This window comes from Corvus moneduloides, chromosome 16 (assembly GCF_009650955.1).
Source record: "Corvus moneduloides isolate bCorMon1 chromosome 16, bCorMon1.pri, whole genome shotgun sequence".
NCBI lineage: Eukaryota > Metazoa > Chordata > Aves > Passeriformes > Corvidae > Corvus > Corvus moneduloides.
This window is the reverse complement of record NC_045491.1, coordinates 15388321-15400404: the sequence shown is the minus strand read 5'-3', so window position 1 is coordinate 15400404 and position 12084 is coordinate 15388321. Positions and strand designations below refer to the sequence as shown.

The following is a 12084-nucleotide window of genomic DNA, read 5'->3' as shown; positions in this document are numbered from 1 at the left end:
TCAATCAGGTATTTGAGAATGAAACTCAGAGAAAGAAACTGTGCCTGTAAGTTCAATTCTAAAATATTTCCAAAGTGGAAGCCTGTCCCCCATGGACATGAAGCAACAAAATGAACTGAGAAATGTTTTCATATGTTACAGTAACAAATTCAGCCTTCTCTTTCCTGAGCTCTTGTTCCAGTTGTGCTCTGAGTTTTAATCTCTCTCTACCTTTCCAGAGAAATGCAGGCAGGTGCTGGGTATGGATTCCTTTCTGGCTCTCCAGGAGAAAGGCTGATGTGATGCTTTTCCTTTTCAAACCATCTCTTAACTTGAAAAACTTCAGCGCGTGTCTGCTCATATCAAACCTTAAGCTTTGGTATAATTTTATCCAAAAAATGCAGTTGGATCTCTGTAGAAATGACTGCATGCCAAGCTGGCTGCGTTTAGCCTTCGCTTCTGGGATTGCATAGGTGGGGCCTTCTCAGATTCAATTTGTGTCTTTGCATCTTTCCAGAAAGTTGAGATTGGGGAGTGCAGATGTCTCCTCGTTCAGGGGGGTGTAGCACTGGCAGATGCTCCATCAGCGCCTCATAATCTGCACAGGCAGACAGCGAACTGTTGAAAGGATCTGAAATATTGCTCCCAATCTATGGCAGACAGGAATTTTTGATTATTTTATGTAATCTTGGCACTTTGAGAAACTTTCTCCGCCATGAAGAGATTAAGTGGTTTTATCATAGAAAGGTGTCAGCACAGAGCTGCACGTTCTCCACTTTCTTGCAGTTCACAGAACCACAGACTGGGTTGGGTTGGAAGGACCTTAAAGCTCATCCAGTTCCAACCCCCTGCCATGGGAGTTCTCCATGATGTGTCTTTTACAGGGTTGTCTTCTTCCAAACCCTTCCTGGCCCTTGATGAGGACACAAGGGAAAGGCATGGGAGTGTAAAGCAGCTGGTTCTGAATATTGGAGGTAATAAAAAATACAGAACCAGATAAATTCCACAAAACTCACACACACCCTCACATACAGACATTCAGTGCACTCAGATACCTAAACACACACACAGGTACATACTTATATGCAGTGCTTTTAGTTATATATTTAGATACAATGATAACTGTTCCCTTGGCGAAGTCCTTAAAACAGAATTGGGCAACTTCTGTGCCACTGAACCTGCTGATAAGAAAATACTTGGTGGGTTTAAGGATGTACTCGGTGAGTTTAAGAATTAAATTAATTCTCTGACTTTTTCTTAACAGCAGATGAAGTTCTCAATGCATATTTTATAATTTAGTATGTAACTGCACTTCCCACACTTCCTTTTCCAGCAGAGGATTTCTAACTGTGGAGCAGGGATGGCAATGCCCTAACTTAAAACGCACCTGTGTGTTCTTCCCTTTGTGCAGCTCCAGAAAGAGCCCGTGCAACAGCTCGCTGCCGAGTGACACGAAGCGGCCGGCGGAGCTGATCGGTCAGGAGGTGGTTCTGGTGTCCTTCCTGCTGCTCCTGCTGGTCTGGTTCCTGAACCGGGAGTTCGAGGTCAGTTACCGGCTGCACTACCACGGGGACGTGGAGGCCGATCTGCACCGCACCAAGATCCAGAGCATGAGGGATCAGGCTGACTGGCTGCTGAGGAATATTATCCCGTACCACGTGGCTGAGCAGCTGAAGGTGTCCCAGAGCTATTCCAAAAACCACGACAGCGGCGGGGTGATCTTTGCCAGCATCGTGAACTTCAGCGAGTTCTACGAGGAGAACTACGAGGGTGGCAAGGAGTGTTACCGAGTCCTGAACGAGCTCATCGGGGACTTCGACGAGCTGCTGAGCAAACCCCACTACAGCAGCATCGAGAAGATCAAAACCATCGGGGCCACCTACATGGCGGCATCGGGGCTGAACACCTCGCAGTGCCAGGACAGCAGCCATCCCCACGGGCACCTGCAGACCCTTTTTGAATTTGCCAAAGAAATGATGCGGGTGGTGGATGACTTCAACAACAACATGCTGTGGTTTAATTTTAAACTCCGGATCGGCTTTAACCACGGCCCCCTCACAGCCGGGGTCATTGGCACCACCAAGCTGTTGTATGACATTTGGGGGGACACTGTGAACATCGCCAGCAGGATGGACACCACCGGCGTCGAGTGCCGCATACAGGTGAGTGAGGAGAGCTACCGCATCCTCAACAAGATGGGGTATGACTTTGACTACAGGGGGACAGTCAATGTGAAGGGGAAGGGTCAGATGAAGACCTACCTTTACCCCAAGTGCATGGACAACGGGATCGTGCCACATCACCAGTTGTCCATATCTCCAGACATTCGGGTTCAAGTGGATGGCAGCATTGGGCGGTCTCCAACGGATGAGATTGCCAACCTGGTGCCTTCTGTACAGAATTCTGATAAGATAGCCCATGGCACAGATAACTCAGAAGCCAAGGACGTCCTTCCTTCTGCCAAGAAGCTCCAGAAAGACGCGGTGAAGGCAGAGGAGAGGTGCAGGTTTGGCAAAGCCACGGAGAAGGATGACTGTGAGGAAGCGGGGACTGAGGAGGTCGATGAACTGACAAAGTTAAATATCTCTAAGAGTGTATGATGAACTGTCAGAGTTGCATGAAGTACTCTGTCCATAAAAACACACAGACTTTTGCAATTGGCAGTTTTCTTTTTCAAGAGAGACCTTCTCCACACCTGGGTTGTACGTTTGTGTTCATTTCGGCGCCTGGGGCTGTGTGGATCATGGCTCTTCAGGGCTTGTTTTCATCCATCTCTCTCCTCCATGCCCCAAATCACATCCCAAGCTCCCCAGCTCCCTGTGCAACCATCTTACAGCTGAGTAGAGGATATTAAGTGCCTTCAGATATACTCCATTGGACTCCCTGTCAAGGTACAGAGGCCCCAAGTGAAATCATAGCTTTGGGTATTTATCTAATTTTAAAGAAAAGAAAAGCTGTGGTTATATCATTTTTATTGTTGTTTCTCACAAAACACTTTTTTTGGCTAATGCAACTCCTTGGGTTTTTTATATCTCTCGGAACAATGTTTTACTGTTATCAGACCTTTTATATGTAACACACAGACATGTGCATGTATCTACCATATGAGACTGCTATAAAGTGCCAGTAATGCACCACAAGAATGTCTGGGCGAGGGGTGACACACTTTGGGTTGGGCTGGAGGGGGAGCTGTGCCGTGGCTCAGCCTTTAGTTAGGGCAGGAGGAACAGCTGCTGTCATCCTGTTCTCCTTTCCCGATGCTTTCTGCAGCCTCCATGTGCCATCGTGTGCTTTGGATACACTTCTTTTCCATATAGCCAATGAGTTACTGATACGTGGGAACGGAAGGAGGGTTGGGACAGTGCCAGCTCTGGGGACAGGTTTCCAGAAGCAGAGGAGAGACCACGGGAGTGCTGCAGTTCAGGGCTCCCAACTCCGTATGCGGCTCAGTGGGCGAAGGTAGGTGATGTCGGTGTCTCTGAGCTGATTGGAGAGAGAGAGAGAGAAGCAAAGCAAAATAAATGTTTTGGGAATGCCTTTATTTATTTATTTATTTTATTCCTGTTTGGGTTTTTTTTATTTCGTTTGGGAATTTTTGCGTGCGGAAGAGACTGGGAGAGATGAATTGTTCATGGGTTTAACAGGAATAATAAGACAGTGTTTGAGCCTCTTTGAACTACCAACCACTGTGAGGATGTTACCTTAGGCAATATTTGTTTCCAAGCTGATGACACTTCGGAAGCCACCAAACACAGTTGAGTATCCCAGCTTCCCTCCAGACTGAACCAATGGTGCTGCACAGTATTTTTCAGGATTTTTACACATACACACACACACACACACACTGTGCTTTTGCAGCAGGGAAGAGAACAGCGTGCTCCCTTCCTGCTGCTGAAAGCAGGAATAGGGAAAAGAGTCCTTGTAGTGAGCTGAGAAGCACAATCATTTCCCAGTCCTGTGGATGACTCCATGCAGGTTCCTGGGAGCAGAGGCCTGCGGGAGCCCGGGAGCTGCTTGCACGGGAGGAGCTGTGGGATCGGGGGCTTAGGCTGTGCCAGTCTGCCCTCTGCATGCTTCCACCACCTCCCTCTCTGGTGTTTGATGCCCTGCTGTGGATCATACTGACCGTTCAACTATTCTAGTTCAGCCAACTCCCTCTGACATGAAATAAAGTGAAAGGATTTTTATGCCCAAAAGAAGTTGATCAGCCAGCGAAGAGCTGGGGAAAGGCTGTGCTGCACTGGCTGCGTGATGCTGGGGGCTCCAAGTCTTTCCATCTGAACTTGAGTCAGAATGTATTGATTCTTCTTACCCTCATGTGATTTTGGGGTATGAGTAATAAATATTGTGGAGTTCCTATTCAGCTGGTGGAGATCCATCTCCACTCCGTGTTCAGCATGGAGCCCTTGAAGCCTTTGTCAGATGTGAGTGTGTGAGATTTCTGGATCTCAGTTAAACAGAACTCTGCACACTGATCCTGCAAAGCTGCTGTTTTATGCATGTCAGTATTCCATTTGATAGGAAAGCTGTTCAGAATTCATCTTCTTCGCTCAATCTGCCAGCACACAACAAACCAGGGGATCCTCACCCCAAATCCCTGTGCCACAGATGCTGTTGCCTGTTTGGAGGCTGTTCCTGATGAGCAGCAATGTGAGGTGGTTTTGAGTGCACAGTTTTCCAGGAGCTTCCTTCTCCCTAGGTTACAACTCCCCCCTCCCTGTAGTGGATTGCACTTCCAACTTTCAGGTAGTAATTCTGCAAATACCTCTTGCATCCGAAGAATGTATTCCTGAAACCATTGTTAGGGTTCTTGGTTCAGTTAAGGTGTGTTAGTGTTCCTTTTCCTACAGTCAAGGAGCTAACATGAACCAGAATTGTTTACATGCCTTCTAGTGTTATGTTATTGTCTCAGAGTCGTTCCCTTTCTCCCTGTCACTTCTTTCTCCCAATTTTATAGACCCTGCCCATCCTTGCTGTCTTCCCTGCTCAGCTGTGTGCAAGGGCAGAGCTCAGTCAGGACACGCTGGCTCCTTGAGACACTGCACAATAACCAAACCTCCACCAGCCCCAGCCCTGCACCCCAGGAGAGGTTGACAACCTGTGGTTAAACCCGAAAGGAAACGGTGCTGGAATGGGACCCTGGACCCAAAGCACCTTCCTCTTCGTTGTTCCAGCACTTCAGGATGCAAAATCCTCCTCCTCCAACCTCTAAAGTACACAAGGCTCCCATGCTGCCATGGTGCGGGGCTGCAGGAGTATCGTTGGGTTTTATGGGAATATCCGAATACCAAACCCCAAACCCAGCAGGGCCTCTCTTTGTTGGCACTAAGCAAATAAAGGCACTGAGGACAGCAGCACTGGGGGATTCTGAAATCAAGGGCTGTTGTCTGCTCTGGGAACTGCCGGTGATGTTACTCTGCCTTAACTCTGGGTTGGGAAGAGAGTCCTGATGAGTGACCAGTGGTGCCCCGTTTGCTCATTGCCAGGACAGCAGCAAGAATCCCACAGCTGGGGCTGCGGGGCTGCCAGGGTTAAATCTCTTTAATGCAGTGTTGTAACCAAATCAAGAAGTTCAGTTCTCAGTGGATGGTTTGGAGGGGGTGATTTTCCAGGTGCAAGGAGATACCTGTTTGTGTTCTAAGGCAGTGCAAGCTGAACCTTCACACCTCCCCTTGCGCTTTTGAAGATTTATCCTGACACAAAAATGACTCTGGGGGCGTTTCTAGCAGTGTTGTGCAGCTCTGCTGCAGAATTCCTGACACGTGTGCTGGTGGGAGGCCACAGGCAAAGTTCACTCCATTAAAATCCCAGTGGTGTGTGTGCTGTTGGTGCCAGCAGTGCTGTCAGTGAACATGGCGGGGTTGGCCGGGTCCCCAAGGGTTTATTCCACAAGGACAATCCTTGCATGGCTGCACTTCCAGTCTTTAGGGTGGTTTAATGGTAGTGATTTAAAAATGGTCCAGAGAAGGGGACTGGGGAGAGTGCTGAGTGTTTGTGAGCCCTGCGTTGCCTTCTGCCACTTGTGGCACCTGCTCCAGGGTGCAGAGTGACAAGGAGTGCGCTCACTACTGTCAGCAGTGAGGTCTTAATCTGCTGCTAACACACCAAAATGCTTTTTCCTCCCTGCTGCTCCTGTGAGAGATTTCTCATTGAGGACCAGGTAAATGGTGTTCCCATTGATTAACTTCTGGCATTAGGATTTTGAGAAGGACGGATTTGCCTGTTACTGCCCAGGATTTGGGGCCGTTCCCCTTTGCTGGAGGTAGCGTGAGCACTGCGAGCAGGGTGGGACAGTGCCACTGTCTGGCTGCGGCTTCTGCTGTGCCCCAGGAGTGATAAAATGAGGGGAGGAAAGGATGGATTCCCCAAGGGCTTTACAGAAAAGTATTTGGATACTCTGCCTTTAAGGCTAAAACACACAAAGGAGTGGCCAGAGCAAAACTGAAGGGAGCTCCAAACCAAACCCTGTACCCTTAGTAGCTTTAGCTAAAGAGGAGTTTATTTCTGAGTAAAAGGCCAAGTTCTTAGGGTTTCTGGCATTTTAAAATTGCTAACTCTGACCTGTTTCTAAAGCTTTCGTTCTGAATACAGCAAAAAGTATTGCAAGTTTAGTCATGTCACAACATCTCGAGAGGCTGAGGGTGCCTGAGGTTAGCTGTAATGCCTTTGCCTGTTTAAATCTGCACCTTGGCTTGGGGGATTTCTGCCAAATTTAAAGACCCTGTTTTCTCCCTTCTTCCCTGCTGTGGTCTCGTTTGCTCCATCTGGATGGGACACATAGGTGGCTGTTGCCTCCCTGCTGCTCACCTTTGGGAACCTGTGTCTTCCTCATTGCACAGCAGCACCTGAGCTGAGGTCACGGCTCCAGGTGCTGCTGTTGCTGCTGGTGCCTCCCTGTGTCCTGAGGAAAGGGGAGATTGTGTTTGCTTTGATGTCTTGGTCCGTTTTGCCTGGTCACAGCTGCAGCTTCCTCCTCGTGGTGGTGACAGAAGATACAGAAGAGGCACTTCCCTGCAGTTAAGTTTAAGAATTACATTTTGAAATGTAGTTGTTGTTTATTGATGTGATTTTTCCAGTTGCTGGAAATGCTGTGGGTGGTTTAACTATAAGTGCAGAATGATTTGCATGTGGCAACAGTCAGTGTGGAGGTGCAGGGATGACCCAGTGTCATGGCACTGCCATCTCAATGCCCAGGCAGCTGTGAAAAGCCAGCTGAAGTCTCAGAGTAATGCTGAGACTTAACCGGCTGCTTGTGGAACATCAGTTTGGGCAGGAAGGTCATTTGCTTCAATATTTTTCTCCTTTTGAGTTCTCTCTGCAGGCTGTAGCAGTCCTTGGTCTGTTTCCTGGGGTAAAACTTGAATTGCTGTTTGCTGTTGTTGAGACTGAACTGTGCAGGCAGTGGCAGTGGGATTCTGCAAAATCCTATTCAAAAGTTGGAATTTGTAACCATTACACACCATTTCCTGCAGGCCCTGGAGCTGTTTGAGTGCTGCCATGGTCTGAAGGTGTTTCAGTTCAGAGCTGTGGGTAGGACACAGTGTCGTGGTTTAGCCCCATGTGGTAACATGCTTCCAGGTCTGGAATGGGGGAGACGAGGAGGGAATGTGCAAGGAGCTGCTGGGTGGTTTCAAAGGCTGATCTGTGTGTCTGGGTGTGCTGGAGGGGAAGGTGTCTCAAGTGTGAAGCAGAGCTTCGGCTTCCCAAGCTGTTCTTGTTTTCTGGGGGCAGGGGACCAGAGAGCCTTAAAAGGGGCTGTTTGTATTAAAATCTGCATTAACACCATCCTCTGAACTCTATCCAGAGTTTTATGGGTGAAAGTCAGACACCAGGAGCTTATTGCCTTTGTCTTATCTAAAGATTTCATCTAAAATCAAACATCAGGCTCTGTAGAGGTTGAAGGAGAAAATAAAACAGGGGGGGCGGTGTGTGTCTTGTCTTGACAGCAGTGCAGCTTGAGGGTGCCATGAGAAGGAGGTTTGAGGTGCTTTGCAGACACTGGGTGAAGCTCTGGTAGGAAAAAAAAACCAAATATTTTGTATAAAATCTTTTTCAAGTCTGTCTGATGTGAACTGAACTCCTGTCTCAGCCCTGATAAGGGGCTGGGCTGTACAACACGTACGGAACTGCTCCTTGCCTTTGGGAGTCAATATTGGCTTGGGAGAAAGAAGATAAGTTTGGACAAAACAGATTGGTGGGAGATATTTAAAGTTTTTTTTTTCCTGGTCCCTTACTGTAGCTGCTAAACATTTGCTGTCCTAACCCAGCTGCCCAGCCTGAGGCTAGCCAGGAGCTGGAGGCAGGTGCTCAGAGTCTTCTACACACCTGCTCCAGAGCTGGAGCTGGACGTCCTCCTCAGGAGCTGTCCCACGTGCCAGTCTCCACACTGGAGATCAGTGTCTGGAAGCTGTCGGTGTTTTACACTTCTGGAATGGCCCCGAGGCCACTGTCAGCCTCTCCTGTCTCAGCCTCAGTGTTTGCTCCATTCTCTGTTTCCTGGCTCACTGCAACAATTTCACAGAACCCCAGAACAGTTTGGGTTGGAAGGGACCTTAAAGCTCATCTCGTTCCAACACCCTGCCATGGGCAGGGACACCTTCCACTATCCCAGGCTGCTCCAAGCCCCATCGAACCTGGCCTTGGACACTGCCAGGGATCCAGGGGCAGCCACAGCTGCTCTGGGCACCCTGTGCCAGGGCCTCCCCACCCTCCCAGGGAACAATTCCTTCCCAATATCCCATCTATCCCTGCTCTCTGGCAGTGAGAAGCCATTCCCCCTTTCCTGTCCCTCCATGCCTTGTCCCCAGTCCCTCTGCAGCTCTCCTGGAGCCCCTTTAGGCCCTGGAAGGGGCTCTGAGGTGTCCCTGGAGCCTTCTCTTCCCCAGGTGAACACCCCCAGCTCTCCCAGCCTGGCTCCAGAGCAGAGGGGCTCCAGCCTTCAGAGAATCTCCATGCCTGTAATGGATCTAAATGTCCAGAAATTGCAGTGTTCACTGAATTGAAGAACTGCAGAAAAGGTCATGGCTGGGAACAGTTAGTAAAATTTTAAGTTCCCACTCTCATCAGCGATGCTCTGACCAATTTGTCATCTGGCTCATTGCTAGATGTGTGTTGTAAGCCAGCGCCACCACTTGCTTGTCACTGATTTGGCCATTGATTCTCAAATCCTCTTTCAGATGAGTCAAAACAAAGTGACTTCAGCAAGTTTTTTCTTGTTTTCCTCCTTCAGTTACTCACATCTTCACTTGTTTCGACCTTAGTGCATCAGCTCCATTGTAGTTTGGAATCGAAAATGGTTTGTATCGATTTGTGCTGAGAGGTACAACTCAGGGCAGGGAGGGACATGGCATCTGGTCCATCTGTGGGTGTGCCCGGGGGGAAATGCCTCTTTAGTGACTCTGAAGCTTTGCCTTCACCAGGTGAGCCCAGAGCTGTGTTTAGGGTTTATTTCCAGTACTGGCTGTACCACTCCATCCTGTCCAAAGGAGGGGGTGGCAGCAGGGCCAGCTCTGCTCTGCGTCTGTGCCTCAGCCAGGGTTTGGCCACTGCACAGGTACTGGCACAGTCCCACCAGCACCAGCAGATGTTCCAGGAGCCCACAGTTACCAGAGTGACCCTCTCCCCAATTTAATTGCTTCTAGTTCCAGAGCCTATGCTGAGATACAGAGATACAGAATATCTATGCTGAGACGGAGACCTGTTATACCCTACTGCAAGTACAGCTTTAAACTTCCAAAGTAATAAACTCTTTAAAGCCAAGAGCCTTAAGAACTCCAACATCTGCTGAGACAAACACAGTTCTGAGTTTGCGCTGAATATTTGGGAATTTTTCCTGCTCAATGGCAGGTGCCTCTGGTTTGCAAGGAGGCAGCAGCAGTATCCAAAGATGACAAGGACCTTGGCCAACCTCACCCAGTTCCCCAGGAACAGGTAAACAAGCACCCCCTTGTGCTCTCAGGAAAGTCACATCACTGCCCAGTGCCAGCGGGATGGCTTTAGGTGTTGTATAGCTCAGGAAAGCTCCTTCTTTCCATGAAACAGTATTCTTAACTTAGCAAAAAATGTTATCTTTGCTGGTGGCAGGGGCTGGATTCCTCATTTCTCGCCCTTTGGTCCTTTCAGCATTGAGGGGGACAAGGCAAGGGTGTAATGATGGGAAAGGTGGGTCAGTTGGGAAGGAGCTGGATGTGCCCCTGGAGCCAGTCCCAGTGGAGGAGCTGCTGTGTAGGTCCCATAGTGGTGCCTGGGCAGCAGCAGCTCCAGCAGCTGAGCTGTCCTCCAAGCTCTGGGGAGGTTTGCTCCTGGGCAGCATCCTGCTGCCTGCCCCATGCAGCTAGTCCGTGGACACCTTGGTAAATGCACCTTCCCTCCTGCCTGTTGGTTTGCATTTCTCATGGGAGCAAATTCAGCTGGTTACTGAAAGCCTGCGCTAGAAATCGGAGCGCGGTGTCCGACCACGACCCGCTGGGAGTAAGGGTTGGGGTTGGGGTTTGGGGTGGGTCTGCCCACCCTCCCTCTGTCCACACAGTGACACCCGTACAACCCCCTGTAAAAGCCATCACTGGGCGTCAAGGGTGGTGGTACCTGACTACAAACAGCCAAGAGAGATTATTTTTGGAGTCATCAGCTGAAACCAGGGTTGGCTTTGGTTTGCTGAGAGCAAGGAGTGGGCCTGGGAGCTGGCACAGACCCCCCAAGCATCCCCTGCTTCCTTGAGAATCTCCCTCAGCACTGACCCAGGGCTTCAGCACTCCCTGTCCTTGCACAAGCACACGTGGGGATCGATAGAAATATAGACAGCATTAATTGAAAATGCCATTGAAATATTATTGACTTACGAATTGAAAATTGAGAAGAGTTTCCAGTTAAAATATTTTAAAAGGCAAATTTAAGTGTTTTGAAGTCTCCAGGTTAGCTGGACATTGTTTTTTCCAGGTATGTCTGGTTCCTTTCCCTCCTGCCCAGCGCAGCCCGTGTTCCCCACCTTCTCCCTCCCTTGCAGAAAGAGAGAACCGCTCTGTTTACACCCCCTGCTGGGGCAGCCTCGCCCGGGGCTGTGCGGGGGGACGGGGCTTCCTCGCAGCAGCCTCACTGTAAATACTCTGCCAATGCTTTGTGGACAAACCGAGATGGCAAAAAGTTGTATCTGTGAAATATTAAGCTCTGTGTGTATATAGATCCAACGCGTATTATCTGCAGCTCTGTAATCAATTGTATATTAAACTGTTCCACTGTACAGCCGATCATTTCATGCTCTCTTAGATGTAGAAAAGCTGAGAAGTAATTCACAATACACTATGTCAACTCCAAATCGTTTTGCTTTCGTATTTTTGCTCCAGCCCCGCTTCAGCCGCAGCCCTTGGCACATGATCTGGAAGAAGAATAGTTTGGAATAGATTTTTCAGCCCTTTGTTTTGGATCTGGCTTTTGACAATGTTTCTTTGATAATTGCAAAGCCACCAAGTTAATTTTTCATTAGGTGCATATTTAAGAGGCATCTTAAACACAGAAGGGGTTTGTCACATAGACCTGCTGTACTTTGATGTGTTGGTTGGCAGTGAAGGACCTTCATGTTCCCGGTGCCAGGTGAGAAGACGACTCCTTCCTAATTTTTCCTCATTTTAACCCAGCTCTGAAGTGTTGGGAAGGGGCCATGCAGCCACCACTGGCAGCACCTCTGCAGCCACCATAGGTCACTGCCGACTGTGGCAGAGCTTTTCCCCACAGGGAGCTTGTGTTGGCCAAAACTGGGAATGAGCTTTAAATAGTTATTTTTCTCTTTGGCAGAGAGCATTGATGGTTTACTCTGGAATTCCAGTGCCTTATTCAGATCCCCTTTTTGCTTGGAAAGGGGATTGAGGCAGTTATTCTGGAGTGAGTATCCACAGAGCAAGGACTGGCTGAGCGGGACTGGCTGGGCAAGAAGAGGAGCCTTGATGCTTCCAAAACTGGAATCTGGCCCAAAGAGCAAACCTTGTGTCTGTCTGTCTGTCCCACAACCCCACCTCTCTCGGGGTTTCTTGTCAGCATCCCACTGTATGTTCACTGAGGGATGAAACCCCTAATGAAGCCCTGAGCCCTCCCCAGTCAGGGTTTGACCTGGAA

The 12084-nt window shown here is 49.1% G+C and overlaps 1 protein-coding gene across 2 annotated transcripts in view; it reads left to right on the top strand.

Moving 5' to 3' along the window:
- The window catches only part of ADCY9 (adenylate cyclase 9), an 88577-nt gene extending 80571 nt beyond the window's left edge, over positions 1–8006 (top strand). For both annotated transcript variants that reach the window (XM_032125497.1, XM_032125496.1), the window contains one exon: positions 1391–8006. In XM_032125497.1, the coding sequence (XP_031981388.1) occupies positions 1391–2579 (1189 nt within the window). In that variant the 3' untranslated portion in view covers positions 2580–8006. The remainder of the gene's footprint in view (positions 1–1390) is intronic.
- The last annotated feature ends 4078 nt before the right edge of the window (positions 8007–12084 follow it).